General features: G+C 42.7%; 1 protein-coding gene across 1 annotated transcript in view; it reads right to left on the minus strand.

The window, feature by feature from the left end:
- Positions 1 to 23536, minus strand: part of wwox (WW domain containing oxidoreductase) — a 133960-nt gene that overhangs the window by 65626 nt on the left and 44798 nt on the right. Inside the window, 2 exon segments of the mRNA XM_034215597.1 lie at positions 14390 to 14654; positions 21374 to 21559. Of these exon segments, the coding sequence (XP_034071488.1) occupies positions 14390 to 14654; positions 21374 to 21559 (451 nt within the window).

The raw sequence follows: 23536 nt of genomic DNA on the forward strand, positions 1-23536 counted from the left end.
TTTTAAATGAGCATAGTGTTAAGATTCAACTAATATAGAATATAGATATTTGTTACATGTCAAAAACCATCATGGAAACGGGTGCTTTTGACACCCTTTTATAAAACGTTTAATAGAATGTATTTGAGTGTTCACAGAAGAAAGGATCATTTCAATCCTAACACCATTTTTAAAAGTCTACAGGTAGAGAGATGCATGTTGTATGACAGTCAAATATATGAAGAGACATGCAGAGAGGAAGTAAGAAAGAAAGGGAGAGTTTGTCCCTCCTCAGCACTCCAACATCCTGGTGATCGAGGCAGCCTTTTAAAGAGGACACACTCTGCAATTATTTCCTCAGCACTGGTGTCTCAAGCAATACCTGGGGGCAAAGACTTTGCAAAGCCCTCTTCATCCTGGACATTAAATTACCAGCCCAAGTGCTAAATCAATTAGGCTAAAGTGGCAGGTGAAGCAGAGGGTGGTGTGTTGTTCATTCACAAGTGCAAACCTGATCTTACCCGCCTTGCACTTTTGGTACTTTGTGTTGAAGCATAACAAGGAATCATGAGGAATTACATCAAAAGACCCACTAAGCTCTGTGCCGTCAGCAACCTTACTTCAGTGAGAGGTGCATCAAGACCACCTAAATGACCCGAGGCCTCATGCAGCGGTCACCATCCATTAAATGTGTGCAACTCCTATCAAAAAGCAAAACAGAATGAGGAAGATTAAGATTATTTTTGGCTTTTTAAATAAATGCAGATTTTAATTGCATGCCTTCAGTAAATCATGTGACAACAGAGTTGTGACTCATTGAGCAAAATGAAGCACAGCTTGCTGTCCCGCAGCTTCCAACTTCACTGATGGGCCTGTTCTGCTCAGTCAGTTGAACTACAATGACCCCTACTGGCCTGAAGTGGTACTGGGGTCTTTGCGCTCATCAGACAAAGGGCTTGCACTTCATTGTGAACTTGTGGCTTTGCACCGGCTTTGGAACCTCAACACAAAAAAACGTATTCAGGAGAAGGAATGACAGAGAAGGTCGTTCAATCTTCATTTTTGTATGAACTCTTTGTCAATCTACACTAAAATACTCAGTGAAGAATTGTTTTTAATGTCTTTCTTTTTCTCCTTTCAGTCATTTCCAACCAGTCCAAATCCCCCCCCCCCCCCCCCCCCCCCCCCCCCCTCACATCTTCATGTTTTCCCTTTTCCCTCTCTTGAGGCATTGCCTCTCCCGCTGGGTGTGTTGGCAGAGCTCTGTCTCTGATTCACCCACAGCGTGCCCTCTAGCTTAGCAGGCTGGCAAAAGGACATGGAGCAGAGTTGAGAGGAGGGCAGGGCAGGAAGCATGGAGCTGCAGACTGATAGAGCCGTATATTACTGAAGGAAACTTATAACAGAGCGGGTGAGTGGTGTGAGTTCAGTTGTTCGAGGTTTTAGGCCTGTGGTTTCTGTGAACAAGGCAGAAAATGACACTTCTCCGTGGGTTTGCGCGTGTGTCTGGAGGGGAACATAAGAGCGAGACACACATGCGGCCTCACCTTGAAGAACCACTGACCCCACGCACCTTTATTGCATCTCCAATTAGAGGAGAAAGAGGGAGGAAGGGAGAGATACAGAGAGGGAGAGACAGAAAGAGAGAACAAAAAAGGGGGAGAGATGTATTTCATAAATGTAGTTCCATAAAGAGCACTGACCCAAATGGCATTCAGTAATTCTTCCCGGTGCCAGAGGAGGTGGGATAATCAGAAACTTCATCAAGCTCACACCTTGCTTCTCTCCTTCCCTGAGTCTGCAACACCTCCTACTGTCCCACCCTCTGCTGGAACCTCTTAAACAAAAATCGCATATAATAACTGCATAACGTATACAGTGCATCCAGAACACGCATCAAAGAACATCCCTCTATCCCCTCTTCATCGCTTCATTTTAATTAAACAAGTTTCCTCCACTCTGAGTCTTGCCATCTTTCATCTCTTTGATCTGTTCCCATCAAACTTACAGTAAAAGAAACAGTCCATCTCCACTTTGAGAAAGTTGTAAGTGTTTGATTCAGAGGATTTCCAAGCAGCAGCGGTACAGCATTAATTTAACGTAAACAAAAAGGCATCAGAGAACTAACCAAAAAACGACTGAAAACATGAAAAGACAGTTCCTTTGTCGAGCAGTACAACCCCCTCATGGTCCGTAAGGGTCGACTCATAAAAGCAGAACAAATTCCTTTTTGAAACTGTTCAATAAATTCATATCTGTCTTCATGACAATGTGTGCAATACATATCAAATCTGTCACTTCGGCGTTGAGATGGATATGAGAGGACAGAAATCTCAAAGAAAATAATACAATTAAAGTGTGTCTCAAGCACCAAGTCCCCATCGATCCATTCGCTCTCTTTTCCAATACACTATGGACTCAACATGGACTTATTCTTTCTTAAGCACAACTGGGACTGCTCCCTCCCCCCGGGGCGCAGCACTCACACAATGCTTCAAAAGAACATTTTGTTTATATGTTCAATATCAGACACATCAATAAAATTATCCAATCATTAGTTTCCTATTCAATACAAATGTAATGCAGAGCCACGGAGTAGCCAGCTCATATCCAATGAAGACATCTATCCCCGATCACTCAGGTCTGTGCTTCACACACACACACACACAAACAAACACACACACACACACACACCAATGGGACTGTCCCTAAAACAGCCATTCCTCACAGACAGACTCAATACTGTAGAGAGGGCAAAAAGAAGGAAAAGAGGAAATAAGGAGGATGGGAGTGGTAGAAGGGAGGGACTAATTATTTCTAAAGCACAACTGTCAAGGTGAGAGTCTTGACGTTGGAGGGTCAGGCAGAGAGGAAAACACTTGGAACCCACGGTGGATAGATTTGAAAGATTCTGGTTTGTTCATACAGGATTATGGAACCAGTCTTCGAGGAAGTATCCAAATGATTTAAGTAAAAGTAACAGAACTACCCTTAAAATGACCTTATTACAAGGTAAAGTCCTGCATTCAGAACTGTATTAAAACGTAATTATATTAACAGTAAAAGTGGTCATTATGCAGCAGAACAGACACTGGCATGTTTATAATATTGCTTAGTATATTGTTGGATGGACAATATTGATACATAAACACATGTCAAGGTAAAGCTATTAAAGGGGAATTGCCTTAGAGTTCCTTTAAATGTATTGTGAAATACGATGTAAAAACAAAATGTGGCTTAACAGCAGGATTCGGACATTTTGAAAAGTAGAAAAGCCCTGAGGAGGGAATAATAAAAGACTCCTTTAGCTCCCTCTTTATCTCAGCTTGAGGAGTCATTTGCAGCTACAAAGCTAAAACAAGAAGTCCTGACTGAATTGTTGCTCCTTGCGCTTAATTGTGGGCAATGTTGTCATCAGGTCATGTGATAAATATGTGATATATAAAGTATTTAAAATAAATATCTCTGAATCTGCTTCTTCTTTAATCTTTGACTGATCACATATGTTGTTATTTAGTCTGCAAAGTACAGTAGTAACTGTGGCTGTCAAATACGATTAACAGGGTACAAATAAATAGTATGAAATAGTATAAAATAGAAATGTTGAAGTAAAATTAAACAGAGATTGAGAAACAAATCAAACACTCACAAACCTTTCATACCTCTTGGTCTCACTGTGACTTCCATAAGGAGCTCTTATGCTCTCCAATCAACACGCTCGTTCACTCAAAATGTGAGATCAATGACAGGTTCAACAGTTCCATGCTCAATGATACAATCTATAGCTCTCTGATGCATGTGATTAGGAAATGCGTGCAAATGCTATCAGTATTGAATATCACACAGGTAGTGAACCCAGCTGAACCTCACAACAACCCCCCCGACATGCTACGCATCAGATAGAGCTGTGAGCGGCGTGTGTGTGTTTAACATGTTAGAGTTGGCCAGATGACATGAGATTCAGGGTTCACGGGTCAAGTGGAGTCAAAGCAGGTAGGCGATTGGCTGATCAGGTCTGAGTGTAATGACTAATCAATGGTTGAATGCATTAGCCTAATCTAATGGGCCAGGTGGGAGAGGACAACGCCAGACGCATGGAACACATGATTGAGCACAACATGCAACAGCAATGCAATCAATAACACATAGAGTGGTCTAACCCCAGGGGGGGTCCCCACTACTGGAACGACCTGATCCACATGCGTTTAGGAGGCGCTCCGCATGTGTGTGCGTGTGTATATGTGTAAATATGTATGGTTGGTTGGTTAGAGGAGGACAGAAAAGGAACCAAGCTGTTTTAGTCTGATTGATTGGATTATGAAATGAATTGAGGGAAATCAAAGCCTTTTGTTTCTGGCCAGCACCCACACACACGTCACTGAGTCGCTACTGTGTGTTTCTGACCACCTGAGAGAGAGTGATGCACTAGAAGAAAGAGTGAAAGAGAAAGTGGAATAAGTGATGGGGTGATTATAGAATGCAAATAGAAAAAAAAGGCAAAATACAGGAAATTAATCATCAATCTATTTTTACAATCAGGGTAAAGAGAGGTGAGGCGTTCCTGTTATTTAGGTTTGTCCCAAGAGAAACGGACACCCTACTCTGTGTGTGATTTGACCTTCAACCATCACTCAGCGAAGAGCTTTATGTGAACCTGTTTGTGGGTTAAAAGCATTGCTGAGCGCTCAGGTACCAGTCTGTGCATTACTGAGGTCATTCATATCTCTAACCCCTATCAGATGAATGTGTTTAATGCTAAATATGTGCTGGAGAAAGATGCTAAAATAAAAAGAAACAATACTGGACAAGGACAAAGCTAGCAGGATGAGAGAACAAATAGATATATTGAGATGTTAGATAGGAACAATCACTTTTAAAAAGGTGGCAAAACTTTAATCAACTCACAAGAAGATCAACCACCAGAGAAAGAGAGAGAGATAGGAAGAGGGAGGGAGAGAGAGAGAGATGACAAGTTAGGGACACAAGCCAGTCAGAGCAGAGGACAGACCTGGGTCAATAGTTGCAGCACAAGCTGCTGACACTGCATTGCTCAACACACAAACATACACACACACACTCATACGTGCACCTCACACAAACACCCACATTTCCACATGGACATGTACACAAAAGATACAGAGACATCAGACCAATCAGTCAGCCGGTGTCAATATTTCAAGAGGAGGAGAGAAAAAAGGAGAGAATGCAGATTGTGTGTCTGTGCATACAAAAATCCAAACCTGCACCAAGATCAAGATTTTTAAAGACTGAATTAGATCGTCGTCACATGCGTCTTTCTTTTTGTTCTTCTATGTATCAAAAGAGAAAATAAACCGAATTTTTTTTTTCTTACAGTACCTTCTGACATTTATCGTGGGAATACTTTCAGTCATACATGTAGATAGATAAGTACTTTATCGATCTCAAATTGGGAAATTACAAGTGTACAGGCATTGAAATCTTAAAATCTAAATACTTAAAGACTCCTTTGTAAACCTCAAAGCTGCTCCAAGAAAATCCCAGCACTACTATTTTTGATATGTAATTGTTTAAGTGACCAATATAAGCAAAATTCACATATGTTCACCTTTTTATTTTATACTCAAAACGTTGATTTAAATAATCAAATATTATCAATATAATTGGAGGACTAATCAATAAGAAAAACATACAATCAGTAGCATTGCCTCACTATGCATGTACTGAATATGTTCACTCAATTCAGATGACTGTGTGCGTGTGTGCGTGTGTGCGTGCGTGCGTGCGTGCGTGCGTGCGTGCGTGCGTGCGTGCGTGCGTGCGTGCGTGCGTGCGTGCGTGCGTGCGTGCGTGCGTGCGTGCGTGCGTGCGTGCGTGCGTGTGTGTGTGTGTGTAAGGTCTGTGATAGGGGGCCTCTCCATCTTTCAAATGAATTAGTGTGTGGTGCCTTATTGAGTGAGGTGCAGTGTTTAAGTGAAACTGATGAAAGATGTGTGAGCAGCGAGGACTGGGCTATAAGTATGTGGCTGGGGTCACAGGTTAATCCCTATTGATTTACTCAACCGTCTGCGTATAGGAAGACAGGAAGGAGAGGCCTGCTCTACCAGCTACCACTGAGCACAAACGCAGGATAAAAACCACCGCTCACACACTCACCGTTACCTGATGCTAAATAGGGTAGGGACGAGACAATGAAGTATCATTTAATCTAAATCGGTGGTTAAACACCCTTTCCTTAAAAAAAGATTACAGACTGTGACCTCCTGAAGACCAATGAGATACTGTATATGATCATTTGTTTCATTTAAAAGAAGCCTGTTTGAATCAAAAATAAAAACATGTTTTTCAGGAAAATGTGTTTAACATGAACATGGGGTCATATCTCTCGGTGCTGTGACAGATTGAAATGCTACCTCCGAACTGGGAAATCACAGTAACACCCCCAACACATCAGACCAGTGTGTTTAATGAGAAACCCAAACAATACCCAGACCAAGCTGTATTTATAAACAAGCGATTTACAATCTCACCCCAGAGGAGGAAAAGGTGAAATATTACATTAATATGAACAACTATTAATAATAAGCCCCCCCCTTTACCCCATCATTCCTTCCCCCTCCATCTCTATCTCCCTCCCTCTCCTCACTCTCTCTCTCTGCCTCTAATCCTATCATGCGGGCAATAAGTGTATGCACCATGAGCACATTTAATTTCTGTGGTTGGTTTTCAGCGAGCCCAGAGGTGAGCCTTAATAAGGATCAATGGCACTTTATCTGGGACAGCACCCACTTCACAGCATGCAAATTACACAGCAACCCTTAAAAAAATAAATGGATTTAATTAAAAAATGTAGAACCACGGGCTCTGGAAATTCAATTAAAGGATTTATGCAAAGGTTGGCTAGCTTTTTGTGTTGCAGTTCCTGCTTATATAATGAGCTTTTCATATTAAAAATCAATAGGTAATCTGGGCTAGGGGATCGGCTGCTTATGTACATTTTTGAAATCAATTTGAAAAATAGTCCATCAGCTCCATGTCACAACAAAGAGAGGTGTGTGTGTGTGTGTGTGTGTGTGTGTGTGTGTGTGTGTGTGTGTGTGTGTGTGTGTGTGTGTGTGGTGTGTGTGTGTGTGTGTGTGTGTGTGTGTGTGTGTGTGTGTGTGTGTGTGTGTGTGTGTGTGTGTGTGTGTGTGTGTGTGTGTGTGTGTGTGTGTGTGTGTGTGTGTGTGTGTGTGTGTTGAGTCGAGTCGGGTGAGGGGTAATAGGTTACATCTTTCTCCTCTGTGAGGTTCACTGGAGAAAAGCTCTGAAGCTCAAAAGGTAAGAGGGATGGAGGGTGAGCGAGGCACCGTGGAAGAGTAGAGGGTAAGTGAGTAAGGATGTCTCTCTGGCCAGGTCACTTTCTGCCTCTTTGGCCTGTTCTGATCCCTTCTATTAGAGACGGAGTCCCTTGGCAATGAGGGTCTAGCTGGCTCTGACCTGTGGCTCTGGGGTAATTTAGCCCGGCCCCAGCTCAGACTCAGCCCAGACTCAGACTCAGTCCTAATGGCCTCCCTGAGGTGTCTGCAGCTGAGGAGCAGGGAGGATGTGATTGAGGCTTTCAGTAATGTTTCCTCACAAACAAAACAAAAGTCTGTGAAAGAAATTCATTTAAAAAAAGTGGTAATGTGCACTGGGATAAAAATGTATTTTGTAAAAATCAACATTGCCAAGCGGCTACAACTGAATTACATTTTTGGAAGTTCGGTTGTTAAAAAATTACTACTTTGTTCTTTCAACGGGGATATTGTTCTTACCTCCTTCACACTCATGTTGTATAACTGTACGCAGGCAGGAGGGGTGCATGACTGACTGCATACAGTAGCAGACTGTCAGCATTTGATTGGTTCTTTATTGATCCAGACACGCTCTCCATCACATCAACTCATCCACAATAAACCATTTACACAGTTTCCCTGTGCAATGGAGCGCATAACCAGGCCTCAGGCCATCTCTGTTCACCGACCATGTGCGTGTGTGTGCTTGCGTGTGTGTGCGTGTCTTGGAGCATGTGTGTGTGTTTTCTTTAATGAAATGGTATCTCCGTGGACAATAATCCCAGTAACAGGATTGGGCAGGAACACACATGTCAATACAACCAAATAGGATTGTATGCTTTTATCCAACCCCGCACCAACACGTCTTTCTGCCCCTATGTGTCTCTCTAGTCCTCTACGTCTATTTCCCTCTCAGCAGCACAGCAGGGAATGTCTGGCTGGAACATCACGTTCGTTATACCAGTTCCTCAAAAATGAAGAAATTGGTGCATCATCAGAGAAGTCCACTCTGAGAATGTGAACCTCATACCAATTGGCATAATGTGTAATATCCACTACCCCTCTGAAGAAACCTACACAGTGTCTCCAGTCAGACTGGAGCTGACCCCCTCCTGCGTAGCTCCTAATCATCCAAGAGGACTCTATTACAAGGGCCTGGCAGCTCATCTAACCCCACGGAGGGGAAGGGGGGCTGGCGGGGAGATTGGGACCTCTGCTCCTCTTTCTTTCCACATGGTTGAGCACCACACACAATACCGGAGCACTAACACACACACACACACACACACACACACACACACACACACACAACACACACACACACACAACACACACACACACACACACACACACACACACACACCACACACACACACACACACACACCACACCACACAACACACACACACACCACACACACACACACACACACACACACACACACACACACACACACACACAACACACACTACACACACACACACACACACACACACACACACACCCCACACACACACACACACACACACACACACACACACACACACACCACACACACACACACACACACACACACACCACACACACACACACACACACACACACACCACACAACACACACACACACACACACACACACACACACACGCACACACACACACCACACACACACACACACACAGAGGTTGCCTGGGTGTGTTCAGCAGCGTCTGTGTGCTACACCAGATAGAGCACCTGACCCCATGTCTGTCTGCAGGAGAGAAACTGATAAAGAACACTGAGGTAAAAGTGGCTGCTGTGTTCACATACAGCACCACTGTACGTTATATTGTAATGCTGATGTCTCCGTTTCAGGTCCTGTCTCTGGGGTTAACCCTCGAGGTGCAAGAGAGAGCTCCTGGTTGCAGGAGCTAATGGCGGTCCCACATCTCATGACAGAACAACCGTTTCTCTAATACAGTCCCGACTGCTGGTGCCTGGTCAAAAGTTCAGCCTGTGCATATGTAAAAAGGTGGCCTGGTGCCCGAGGCAGGATCCTGGGTAAAATAATCATGCTAAAACGTTAAGAAGCATGGGACTAGGCGAGAGCGCTGATGAAACCGGCCCCTGGGGGAACTCAGCTGTCTGATTGGACCAGAGGCGCCTCTTAGGCCTTTGCCCATAACACCTCCCTCCCCTCTTTCTATCCATTATGATGAGGTACTGGAGCCACTGCCCACACTGATCTCCATTCCGCTCACTACTGTCTGTGCCTATAGTTAAGGTATAGATTAGATGAGTATAGGCTGAGCACAGCTGCTAGGAGCCTGAGGGTACACTGATCTTGAGGGAGCAATCAGTCAGTCAACAAAATGTCACAGGGTCAGCGTTACAGCGCGACAAGACGGTGACAACTTCACAAAGGTTACAGCCCAACTAATAACTGCAACAGTCACTGAAATTCATTCTGTGCCGTTGTAATATGAGTTTTGATCCAAAGTGAACTGTCTAATAACTTTTACAGCATATACGTCAGAGACCCAACATTTTATTCTTAAATATCCTAGATCAAATAAATCAACTAATATCTGCATCAATCACATTTTGAGCATTATCTCTGATAAGTGCTGTTTTTGCCTCTCTTGCTCTCCCTTAGTCTCGCTATCTAACACACACATATCCTGGGCACATTCACACCACTGCAGGCCAGATCATTCAACGCTGATAATCACAGTATAGGACACAGGGAAAACTCCCACTCTAAACACGCTGAATTAAAGAAACAGGAGTTACAGGCCTGGTCGCACAATCTCTGATAAGTAGATCAAGGCGCGGGGAGGGGAACATGATGTTAGTGAGAGATAGTTTGGCTGATTAAAATGTCATGGCTCTTTATAGATGCCTTTCTCAACTCAGCAAAAAGAAATCAGCTCTGTACATCAATAGCAGAGTGGGCTGTGCTTCCTGCTAATAGAGAAGTTTCTTTCCCTTAAGTAGAATCCACAACACAAAGGATGCAAAATTGAGGAAGTCAAAATATATTTTGGTAATACGCGAGCAGAAGGCAGTGGCAAAAAGATCAAAGTGAAGGGTAAAAGTGAAGCACTGATAAAATAAGAGAGCATGACGCACAATTAATGAGGGAGGAAAGCATGGACATGATTGGATGGACAAATGTGGAGCTTATGGCCTGACATGACATTTCCTCGCCTTTACTGCAACAATCAAATTAAAGATTTAGGACCACATGTAGCTCCAGGTGGTTTGGTAGTCTCCATATTGTTAATTCATGTGTGTGCGCTTGTCCATGTGTGTGTTTTTCCTCGTGTAGGGCAACTGTATATCACTCCACCTGTGCTCCTATAAATCAAACCTGTGTTTTAAATGAGAGGCTGGTTATTTGCGCAAGAACACACACGGGGGCTTTGTGATTGTTTTTTGGAGTCGACATTCTGCTTATGTTTGCATCCCAGAACAATCTCCATGGATCCCGCAAGCGTACGCAAGCAATTAAAGCGATACCATCTTCATATCCCTGCAACCAATAACTGAAATAATATCACTGTTTTATTAAGCCCTTAATGTGGGGGCAGAAGGAGTGAGGAGTGGGATTTTAAAGAGGATACACTTTCAGGGGCCTTATCAAGCCCAGATTTAAATAAGAGCAAATGCTCAGCTTAAGGGTGTGCCTCTGTGTGTGTCTGTGTGTCTGTGTGTGGCCTTTATCAGACATGAGTTTAGGCTAATCGCTGTGTCAGCACGCCAGAATTTAATTACTAGCTCTACCTTTGTCCTTTAATATTTACTAACATCCACACTACGTTTAATTAACCACGTGTAGAAAAGCCATAGCCCCGTTCTGGAGGAGAAACCGCTCTGCTAATTGCATCTGTGCGCTCGCATCCAAAATGTTACACACCCCTCTCTTACACACACGAGGAACACCACAGTGTCATACACTCTAGGTACACTTCCAAATGATCCGGTTATGAAAGCATGTTAAACTGATTTTGGTCCAGCCAAAATTGACTCAGACCAGGTTTATAGATTGAAACAAGACAGCAAATGATGAAAGAGACAAATGTTAGAGACGGTAAAAGGGGAGTGGAGTGTTTAGTGAAAAGTCAAATTGAGGAAATGTTCAGCGTGGCATTTTGCGAAAGGTGCTGAAGAGTAGTTCCTCTCATCTCTCATGCCATGTCAGAAGAAGGAGAGACAAATGACGGCCCGGGGCCTTGTCTCTGTCAGACATGATGGATCAGAATAACGCTTCACTAAAACTCCAACACGCTGCCTTTCAACACATCACATTTTCCCTTCAGTGCAAACACTAAATTGATAAAGTACGAAGACTAGCTAATGGAAAGATGTAATAGTCAAAGTAAAGCATATATTAGGAGGCCATGGAGCCTAAAGGGTAGAGAGCTGCTATCAATTGAAAAGTATTACAGAGCAGAGGACACAATATAGACGAAGATAAATCATGCTGTTGTATTTTATCGTTCATATCCAAGGTGTGTGAGGACGTTAACCTCCGGCACCTTACGTCACCTTATAAGCACACACATGTGCTATGAACACTCTTATGCAGTCATGTGTTGTACACCCACACACTCACAAGAGTTGCTGTACTATAGAGGTTATTGCCTTGAGAGGAAACCTGAGCTGTTTAACTTTGTGATGTTATTTAGATGCTATTGACAGGAAATAGTTACTGTACAGTAGATGTGTTACAACTAATTCCAATGCAAAAACTGTATGAGAAAATGTTTGTATGGCATGAAAATGTGTTATTCATTTTCAAGAAGACCAATAACATATCATCACCCAGGTTCAGATCAGACAGACTATTTATCTTAAAGGTCCCATGTCTTGGCCATTTCTACTTATCATAATTCCATTGTTGAGGTCTACTAGAATAGATTTACAATGTTCCAAAATCACATTGGTTTCTTAAACAGCATCTCTGTATAGTATGTGTATTCACTCTCTGTCCTACACGCCTTGTTGGAGCTCCTGCCCCCCCCCCCCCCCTCCCTTTGAGCCCACTGTGTGCTCTGATTGGTCAGCTCGCCCACTCTGTTCTGATTAGTCAACCACCGTTACAGCTGAACATCAGTGATCATGTGTTACAATGGCGTTTGTTAGCAACCAGAAAAGGACACCAGTAATGACAAACAGATGAGAATGCTGCGTGGGGTCTGGGTGCCGTGTTGGCGGGACGTTGCGGGGCTCGCTGCTCCGCCCTGTGGGGCTCGAGGAGCGGACAGTGTGAGCCGGCTTACTGGTGTCGTTTCCTGGTTGCTGCATGGGGTCTGAGCTCTGTGGAGCTCCGCGGAGCTCAGGCTGAATGAGTGTGTGTGTGTGCGGATTAGTCCATTTGGACTAAGTGACATCAACCTGCCCCGGAAGAAAAAATCTCCAACGAGGCATTCTGGGGCAGCATAGACAGGTCTTTTCTGTGTTAGAGTTTTACTCGCTACAGGGTGTACTTTGCAGACCGTTTACATGCATAAAAAGCTACATAACACACAAGGGGGCGGGTAATAACCAGAAAGGCATATGATGGGACCTTTAACCTCCTCTCTTCAGAGCTTGATCCAACATTGCCCAGGTGAGCAATAAAGTCATAATACCTTCACACAAGGTTTGTAAGATATCTGTTATGCGCTACTTTATGTGTCTCAGGCAACACAATTGTCAAAATACACTTAGATGCAAACAATATTTTCAAAATAAGATGTGGTTTAGGTTAAATAAGTATAGAAGTGGTGTTACTTCAGTTCAAAAGTTACAAGTTGAATAAATCAATTATGGTTTCACACCGAACCCAAACAGCAGACTCCTGGGTAAAAGCATTGTGTTTTTGAAACCAGCCATCCAGCAAGACCCATTCACAATGTTCAGTGCATTACTTTTGTAAGGTAAACATAGCTATGAGAAGTCCCCATCCCTTCCTCTGAACACAAAGAGAGACAAACTAGAAAGTCAGATACTCCAAAGCACTGAGAGCATAGGCCAAAAAAGGGGAGGCCTACCTACAAAGATGTATAGAGGCCAATTTCAAATCAGAGTCCTTAAAAATGAAGGCACAGAACTTGTATGTATTTGATACTTGAAACTTTATTCAGATGTATCTTCTGCGGGACCTTTAGCTCCTTCCCCACCACAGAATGATAATTGTGTTTACCAAGCCCCTTATCATGGTACAAGTTTACCAAAGGAAGACCCTATCTGTTAACCCAATAACACAGCTCCCAGGGTCACAGGGACACGCTAACTCCCACCACCATCACACTCAAGTGTCAATTCTCCAAGGGAATCTTGTTTTATTTTTCTAAATTACACAGATAAAACACTGCAGGTCTCTCTGGCACAGCACCTGGAGTCCTTTGTACCCCTCAGCCTGTGAAGACATAACGTCTACTGTAACTCTGCTCTCAGACAGGTCTGTGAAATATAAAGTTGAGTAAGCCTGCTAATATGACTTAAAACTTCAGATAATGCATCTGAAAATATCTGGTAATAGGTTCTCCTGATGGGAATGGGGTAGATGGTAAAAACATATTTGACAGAGATAATTATCTTAGTACTCTGGAGTACATGACTGCAAAGGAGTAGAGACTTTAGTTTGTGCAGTGCATTTACTGTAACCTAATAGTCGCACTACACAGGATCTGGAATATCGCCTACCCTTGTGAGAGGATAGGGGAACCGCCTCTCAGAGTTAAATAAACAGTGACAGGAGGAAGAGGAAAACAAACCACAGACTATCTCTCTATCTGTGAAACCCAGGCTCTCTCCCTGAGCCCTCAGCACTCAGCAGATCAACCCCTCTCCATCCCTTTCCTCTCCTCTCTCCCTGGAACGTGCCAAGACAAATATATACGCTGAGTAAGGGACACGAGAACAAAAATATAGTGTGGTAAATTCACCGGCTTTCTTTCCATGTAGGAAATGAGAGCAGGTTACAGATTAACTCTTAAAGTTACCAAATGTAAACCAATCCAATCTGGTAGTTACCAACATCTGTAGGTTATAAAAGGTTTTCAGTTGGCGGCCATTGATCAGGTTGTGTTACAGTTTTAGCAGTCACAAGGTTATAACACTTCTTTTAAATTGATTTTGTGTCCTACCATAGACTTGGTGAAGGGTCTAACCAGAGAGAAGATAAAGGTCATCAGCCACCAGCTTCTGTGGATGGAGGTGTACATCATGTTCCCAGGATGCACCGCGTTGGATGTGACACCGTGAGGGGAGAGGCGGCGGTGGAGTTCGTTGCTGAAGAGGATGTTGCAGAGTTTGGAGCGATTGTAAGCCAGCATGGACCAGTAGTCTTTCTTTTGGGGCGACAGCAGGGCCAGGTCCACTTTAGCACAGGAGTCTATCAGGTCTGTGAACCTGAAACAGAGTCCAGATCAAGAGGAGTTAGAGTGTGTGGGGTGTGGGGTGTGGGGTGTGGGGTGTGGGGTATGTGTGTGTATGTGTGTGTGTGTGTGTGTGTGTGTGTGTGTGTGTGTGTGTGTGTGTGTGTGTGTGTGTGTGTGTGTGTGTGTGTGTGTGTGTGTGTGTGTGTGTGTGTGGGCTTTCTCCCGCCAGATGTGTGGTGCTAGCTGCATACAAATCAAAGACGTGACATGATGTTCTTTAATTGCCTGCGACTGAGCTGTTAAACTCCAGATGTTTGACAAGGCCTCTTAAACATTACACTACTCGTTGTGTTATTATGCAGTCACGCAATAACATCACAATACACAGGAACAAGAATCACACTCCCTGTGTGTCGTGCGAGTTTGAGTATGTGTGGGAGAGAGAGACATAGGCTCCAAACCGGCGGAACACATCCCACATATTAATGCAGTCATTAGAAAACAACCAATCAAAATGTCACCTGGTTTCCTTGTTGTGATTTTACAAGCTCGCTGCCTCTTGTTTACTGTCGCCTTCCGCAACATCCTTGCTTGGCTAAATTACAACATCTGCAGGCTTTTCATTTCATGTGCCGCAACTTCATAACTACTTTAGCAAGTAGAGGTTGATAAATCAATTGCTTTAGCATCTAATGCAGTTTCCCCCCAAAATTGTTCACGCGTTATGCTGAAGTTGTGCCTGGTTAAAACTAACGGTTGTTTTACTACCAGAATGAGTTTCAAGTTTCGGGGGAACCAACCTTTGGATGACTTAATGGGCTACTGACCTTTTTCACGTCAACATTCTTTCAATTTCAGCTTGGCCTACTGTTTTCAGACAACTAAAACTTAGGAAATGCATTTCCTTCTTTAATCAGGGTACTCTATTATTTAAATCTGAACATCTCAGTGGTCCCTTCATGTACGTTTTTTGATTAGAAATAGAGAACAAGGGGTCCAAACTCAAAAGCATGTGTTTTTCTTTTTGTTGAATATCAGATAACTTGTTTTTTATTTGAATTTCATAATAGCTTATAGTCATGGTTAAAGGTCCAACATGTGTGACACCATAGATTTAGACATAATTTCCAACGTACTTTGATCTTAATAGTTGGCTTTGATGTTGCCTCTTTATTACTATAACACCTCAAATGCGGGAGATATAAATTCTCGCTGCAATCCACGAACTACTCGGCCTGATAATTCACATAAAAGAGCATAATGAAATATAGATTATATAGATTTCGGTTAACTAAAATAAATATTCTGTACATAAAAGTACAGAGCCAAAGCTGCAGCTTAGATCTCTCAGAGGTAATTTCATTAAGGATAACATCTCCCCTTGTTTGACCAGATCTGATGCAGTAAACTGTGTTGGGCCAATTCCACAGTAAGCCCCTGTGGTGGAAACTGATAAAGCGTCCAGCCATTACCCGTCCGTCCATCTCTTCCACCCCTGTCCCTTATAGGTCAATGCTTTACCAGTGGACAAGGGGCTTAGGGAATACAATATGCTGCCAGGTCAGGGGTCACACATTGCGTGTGAGGGGAGGCTAAGTGAATAAACGGGAAATCAGCGGAAACGGAAAGTAACACAAACAAAAAAGGGTGCGACTTCAAGAGATGTAATATAGGTCTGGAATGAGGTGCACAGAATGGAAGATGTAATATAAGATATTATATATTTGCACTTCTTCTTCTCCTCCCTGTAGTCTGTCAGTGTGTAACTGACTCTCTCTGGTCCTGACTAAGCCCTCTTTGAAGGGGTTAAAGCCACTGCTGCGTGTAGAGGAGAGAAGGAAAGGTGAGTATATGTGTTGGGGAGGCAGAGAAGGAGAGAGAGGAAGCTGTAGGACGAAAAAGTGAAGAGAATAACTGATCATTCTTGGCCTTACAGCAATATATAATAAATAGTAGACACAGTTTTAATAGCAGTCTGCCAACACTTGTATGACCTCACTGTTCTTACTGTGTAAGAAAAGTCTTGCATCAATCATGACGCACTTTCTTTCGATAAGCTTTTGCTACTCTGTCTTCCTGTTCCTTTCCTATAGCATGTAATAGCAGTGTGACCCAAAGTGAATCTGAGTGTCAAACCATCTCCTCCGCTGCTCCTGTCCTCTCATGCATGGCAGTCTGTATAACATAACTCATGCGAGGGCCCCGGTAATAGTGCTGCTGTTTGATTTGCTAGAATAACTCTGCGTATGTTCTCCTTGTCTCAGGTCACTCTGCCGAGCTCCGATCAATCACTCTGCTTGGTCGTCTGACTGACTCAAGACTGGATCAATGTCGCACACACACACTCACTGACTCTGAAACACATGGCTCAGGGCTCACAGATCACTGCAAGACATCATGCCTGTCTACTGAATGACAGGAAAAACAGAAACCTATAAAGTGAATGTACAAAAAGAGAGACTTGAAAAACGATAGTCGGCCGACGGAGGGAAAAGCAGGGAGAAAGGGGCTGAGTCAGGGGGTCAGAGAGAAAGCAGCAGATACTTGATCAAAGTTAATTTTAGCTGATAAATCCATCCATCATGTTGATGATACGTTTAATTCATAGCGACAGCGTGTGGAAGGAAATGAGTTTTCAGTGAGTGAGGCTGTCATGTTTGACAATATGCATTAGGTCTGAGCTACCAGTTTGTAGTGAAAAACTGCAGCTATGACTGCATGACTGCAGATGAAAAGTTGGTGACTTTAATATGGCTTAACTGTGAACGTTGGGAATTCAGGAAAAACCAGTGTGGTGCCGCGTACGTTGAACAAAATTCCTTAACTTTTCAGCCAGGTGGTTTAATTTTACAATATGGAACCTGTTATCATATAATTTACTCTGTGAAAAAGCACAATATTTACCTTGTAGCTAGATAGGACACATTTTTTGGAGCGTTAAGTAGGTAAAATAGTTTCTAACATTTTTAAACAAAAATGTGTTAATCATTAGGTAGTGTGTAAGTAAATTGTATTTATGATGGCAATAATCAGAATTTACTAGGGATGTAACGATATATTGAATATCGCGATATGGCGTTTTTTTTGTTGTTTTTTTAAAATATATTTTAAACCTTTATTCAACCAGATGGTCCCATTGAGATCATCAATCTCTTTTTCAAGGGAGACCTGTCCAACATGGCAGCAAGTAGGCTACAACATGAACATAAAACAACAGATAACAATAAAGGACATCGTATTTACAGGGCTACATGTACATACCTAGAGACATTGACAAGTACCAACAGTATATTTATATCTCGCCCTGTCAATAAGCCTCACCTTCTTGGCAAAAACTGTATTGTTTTTGAAGTGGTGGAGAGACAATGCACAGTTTTACCCACTGCTGTTACCCATGGCCAAAGCATATCTCTCTGTCCCAGCAACATCAGTACCAAGCAAGAGAGTTTTTTCCACAGCAGGGGATATTGTAAATGCGCAAACATCCCAGCTTCTACCTGGAAATGTGGACATGCTCATATTCCTAAAAGATAACCTTGATGATGCTGAGTGAGTGAGTTAGTGAGTTAGAGTTGAGTTACTTGAAAAACTAAAGTGAAACTTGATTTATTCTATTGCAGGGTCTGATTATTATATTGTTGACACTTCAAAATACTACTATCCTACTAAAATGCTGTACAAATCAGATTTATTATTTAATAAAGAAAAACAATTCAAGTAAAAAAAATAAAAAAAATTGAAGCTTAATGAAAAATAATAATATAATAATAAATAAAATAATGTTTTCTACGGTGGCCCTGAAGTGCAAGACACCACAGCATTTCACAAAACGCCACAGCATTTCACAAAACACAACAGCATTTCACAAAACACCACAGCATTTCACAAAACACTACAGCATTTCACAAAACACCACAGCATTTCACAAAACACCACAGCATTTCATTTCACAAAACCCTACAGCATTTCACAAAACACCACAGCATTTCACAAAACACCACAGCATTTCACAAAACACCACAGCATTTTATTTCACAAAACCCTACAGCATTTCACAAAACGCCGCAGCATTTCACAAAACACTACAGCATTTCACATTGGACGGAAAGGGTATTCCTTAGGGAGAACACTTCTTGTTTGTGATTGGACAGAGCCAGCCATAGAAGCACTGCTGTGATTGGTTGTTTTTGCTGCCAGTCAAGAAATGACGCTTCGTGATTGGCCCAACACATCAGCCGTTAGCTGTTAGCACACACTCAGAGCTCACAGCTCCTCATATCTGTTCAGAAACTGGACAAAAGTTCAACATGTACAAACCACAGACTGTCTATGTCATGGTGAATACAGTCGCTGGTTTATTTATGTCTGTATGACGTTGTTGTGAGTGTGGACGGAGCAGCTACAGGTTAGTTTAGCCCACTTTGAGGCATGACAGAGGCATGACAGGGGGGGCGCAAGAGACCAGGGGGAAAAATGGTTATTAAAAAAAGAAAAAAGATTTATTTTGAAAAAGTATTGATTGAAAATAATATGATGCAGTACAGTACTATTACGTCTGGGTCTCTGTGTTTCATTAAAGCTCGGCTCTGTGTGTGTGTAGAACGAGCCATTTTGTGTGCGTGCGCGAGCGAGAGAGAGCGCACCGGTACCGGAGATTATTCTTGTTAGCTTCTGGTGCTAGCGAGCTACGCTAACAGATATAAGGAGTTTTTTTCAACAACAAAGTGGAGGAGAGTCCTCTCCTGTCAGACTGAGAGACTCCGTGAACTAAAGGACTCTCAGTGTTATCTCAGTGGGTCTCAAACGTTTTGGTCACCATTAATGTAAACAATTATTTCCGAGGCACACATTTATATGATCATTATAGTTATAAAAAAACAAGAGAATAAATTAAAAACAGGTATGAAATACTATATGACAGTAAAACAAGAATACAGTTTAAAAGGGTGATTTGTAAAATATCCATAAAGAAAAAGTAAATCTGTTTACCGTTCTGTTTCAAATGGATGTTGAGAGATGTATCCATAGATCTCTTCATTTTGCTCTCAAAGTGCACCAGATTGATGCTTTTAACATCAATATTTAAAAATCTTCCCGGGGGAGCTTGCCCCCGGACCCCCCTATGTGAGGTCCACACACCACCTATAAAAATAGCACTTTACCCCTGCTTACACCTATATGCCGTGAGCTGATTATCGAGCCTTCATTGTAACAGTTGTGGGTACACTGTGTATATGCGTGGGGATTGTTGCAGTAGAAAATTCCACTGTATCGACAGGTACATTAATGGGAAACCCTAAATGTTTGAGCACCCTCTATGAAACGTCAAGCTACCCCACAGCACCCCCAAAATAAATCTCTGGCGCCGCCACGGAGCCTGACTATTTGTGTTGGGGGGGCCCGACTTTTTTTTTTCTCCAAAGGGGGGGGCATGACAGAAAAAGTTTGAGAACCACTGGTTTAGCCTGATCGATCCGATTCCGATAGGATTTACATGGAGATACGTTCCGCCCCCTCTCCAGCGTCTTGTTTGAATGACATGATGCTTTATTAATTCATGGTTTTTAAGGGGCTTATCTCCATGTAAATACTATGGTAGACCACCCAATATTCGCATCGCTCTAATCGCTCGAGTTTCACCGCGGCTGTCAGCTGTGTTTGCTCCAGTCATTCAAACAAGAGGCGCTGAGAGGGGGCGGGGCGTATCTCCATGTAAATCCTATGGGAGATACCAACTACAACAAAATGAACATATTTGACCGTGATTTAATTGTAATACACGTTTCAAAGTGATGCCGAAGTAACTACATACTGATAACGGTTAGTAAAAACCATGAATTAACGCTTTGACAAGTCTGCAGATAAGACGGCAGGCGAAAAGCTTTTAAAATGCGTGTTTTCTGAATGGAATCGGATCCATCAGGCTAAACTAACCTGTAGCTGCTCCGTCCACACTCACAACAACGTCATACAGACATAAATAAAGCAGCGACTGTATTCGCCATGACACAGACAGTCTGTGGTTTGTACTTGTTTAACTTTTGTCCAGTTTCTGAACAGATATGAGGAGCTGTGAGCTCTGAGTGTGTGCTAACAGCTAACGGCTGATGTGTTGGGACATATTTCGCTGTCGGGTGTTGACCAATCACGAAGCGTCATTTCTTGACTGGCAGCAAAAACAACCAATCACAGCAGTGCTTCTCTGGCTGGCTCTGTCCAATCACAAACATCACTAAAGGAATACCCTTTCCGTCCAATGTGAAATGCTGTGGTGTTTTCTGAAATGCTGTGGTGTTTTGTGAAATGCTGTAGTGTCTTGCACTTCTTATCGCGATATTATCGTACCGTGAGTTTTTGGTATCGTTACATCCCTAGAATTTACACAATTGCTTCAGAAGCATTTCATTGTGCAAGAGTCCCTCAAAGGAGTGGTTGTTTAGTTAATGTCTGTCTGGTTTCCAGTAGATCCTTATACCTCCAAACCCAGAGACATAAATAAGGCAAGACGAGCTACTTTGGGAAGGGGAAAACGAGATTTACTCAAAACGTAAGGAGGTCATTTGAGGTCATTTTGAGGCAATAAAATACAATGTGTAACACGGATTAGGTAATTTTTTTCTTTTCAAACATGTTGCATAAAAGCAGCTCATGAGCGCATAAGTTATTATATAATTAGTTCTACCTCTAGTAGCTCTTTTGAGAAATTATTTAATAGAGAGCAGGTGTGTCTCATACAAATGCACACTTTACCTGTGGGACTCAGAAGATACCACCACAACACGAGCGGGGGCAGAGCGACGCAGCACTTCCTGTAGGCACTGGACGAGCAGGAAGTGGCCTAGATGGCAGCTCTGGAAGGTGGACTCCAGGCCGTCCTCCGTGAGGCTCCAGGGCTGAGTGCACACGCCTGCATTACACACCAGAATGTGAAGGGGCCTAGGGAGGGAAGAAAGCAGAAGGTAAAACATATTTTATTGTTTATTGATCATAGGTGAAAACAAAGAAGACACAGCAGCATAAAAGGGGGATTTCCATACCATTTTAGGCCAAAGAAGAGGTAAGGAGAGACAGGGATAAGAATTAAAAAAAAAATGAAATAGTAAGAAGTCAAGGCAGAGAAAGGAAACGGGGTGTCTTGTTCCAGTGTGGTAGACTTAAGAGGTCTACAGAGACAGAGCATCAGTAATGCTGATATGATACAGAGGTTTCCAGTGAAACTCCCCATGGCCCGACAGGTACTGTAGATACTGAATACAGCTGGCTGCAGTCCAACAGCAACAACACATTGAGAAGCAATCTCAAACTGTTTCAACACACGAGGCTGGTGAAAGTAATGGATGTTGATACCGGCTCTGTGTAAGTACTCTGAGTAACAAAACCCACCAACACATCGACTCAAAAAGGCTGAGCAGAAGAGAGCAGATTAAAGGAAATACAAGTCATGATGTAAAAAACCACTCACTTATATCAGGGACCAATAAAAGAAAGCATGTGCTTTAGAACAGCACGCAACACATTTCCATTCTTGCAGACATCGTGTGGGCGAGTGAGAAACACTCCCTGCTCGCGTGCCAGCGAATAGAGATTGCTGGATTGGTCAGGGCAGTGAGAGATCCTTGTCGGTGACAGCGTCGCTCCAGCGAGCTTGAAACCACAGTAACACAGCCGAACAATCCAAACACACCCCACCAATTTTTAATTTCTTCCATTAGAATTAATTATGAGGCCGAAGGCAATTTGTGTACCCTGTGTTTAAGACTGCCTACTGGATTAATTAAAAACTGGATGCTGGAAAATTAATGTGTGAATTGTTATGCCTTGCTATAATGAGCCATCCCATGCTATTACATAGGAGTGTACTGTACGATCACCTTCAGGCCTTCGAACACACAAGGTTCATTAAAGAGCACAAACCTAGTCTCAAGTCAACTTGAAGAATGCCGACCTCAGCAAATTATCATCAGAGCACAAAGCAGCAGCAAGGTTTTCACATTTCCTCCCAAAAACACAAAAGAGGAAAGGATGTTTAACTTAACTTAGTAGACAATACGTGTAAATAAATTACCTTTATGACCTGCGCTTATACCTGATAAAACAAGATAGACGAGTAATACAGTTAGCTGTGATGTGAAGTTCTGCTCTGAAAGAAAAAACAAAACAAGTTGGTTGTTTTTGGCCCAGTGTTCCCCTGTCTAATAGAGTGTGAAGTACAGTAACATTGCGCTATACAAAGTAAAACTCTTGGCTCAATGTGCTGGCTCAAAGCTGCACAATAACACCACGCCTGAACTCTTGACCTAACTTTTGAACCTTTTCACTGAAGCTGTTTAAAATGGATCAATATGTCAGAAAGACCTCTTAAAATTTAAATCTGATTTGTGTCCTTTTTTTTGTGACATTACCCTAATAAAATAAAATCAGTATGTCACACAAAGGGTATCGTACATTTGAGATCAAAAACTCTAATAACCAACTTTTCTCTGGCCAGTAAAGCGATTTCCCCCACGCAGCTCAGATGAGCCTCAGGTGAGTCTGCTGGTATTGTAAAAGGCCTGTTAATTCAACTGCCCACCAGTTAGTCCCTCTCTCATAAGCGCAGGTCTAATGAATGTCTTTAATAGGCCTATTGCCGCGCACCACAGTCCCTCTCTCCACATTAAGACCTCACACAACACTGTGTGCACTGTGCAATCTCAGCGCTGGTCAAACGAGGGTGTTAACTACCAAACAGGGAGACATCAGTTTATATATTTACTTTAAATAACCCCCCTGGGTATGACCCCTGACCTCTATGATAATGTGGGCCAGCAGGAAGAGATTGCCTGTGTGAGCTGGGCTCAGACTGCTGGTCATTAACACTGCACTTATTGGCAACAGGAAAACTGGCACGGGCAACAAACATACGGACATGCG

The sequence above is a fragment of the Gymnodraco acuticeps genome, unplaced genomic scaffold (assembly GCF_902827175.1).
Source record: "Gymnodraco acuticeps unplaced genomic scaffold, fGymAcu1.1, whole genome shotgun sequence".
Lineage (NCBI taxonomy): Eukaryota > Metazoa > Chordata > Actinopteri > Perciformes > Bathydraconidae > Gymnodraco > Gymnodraco acuticeps.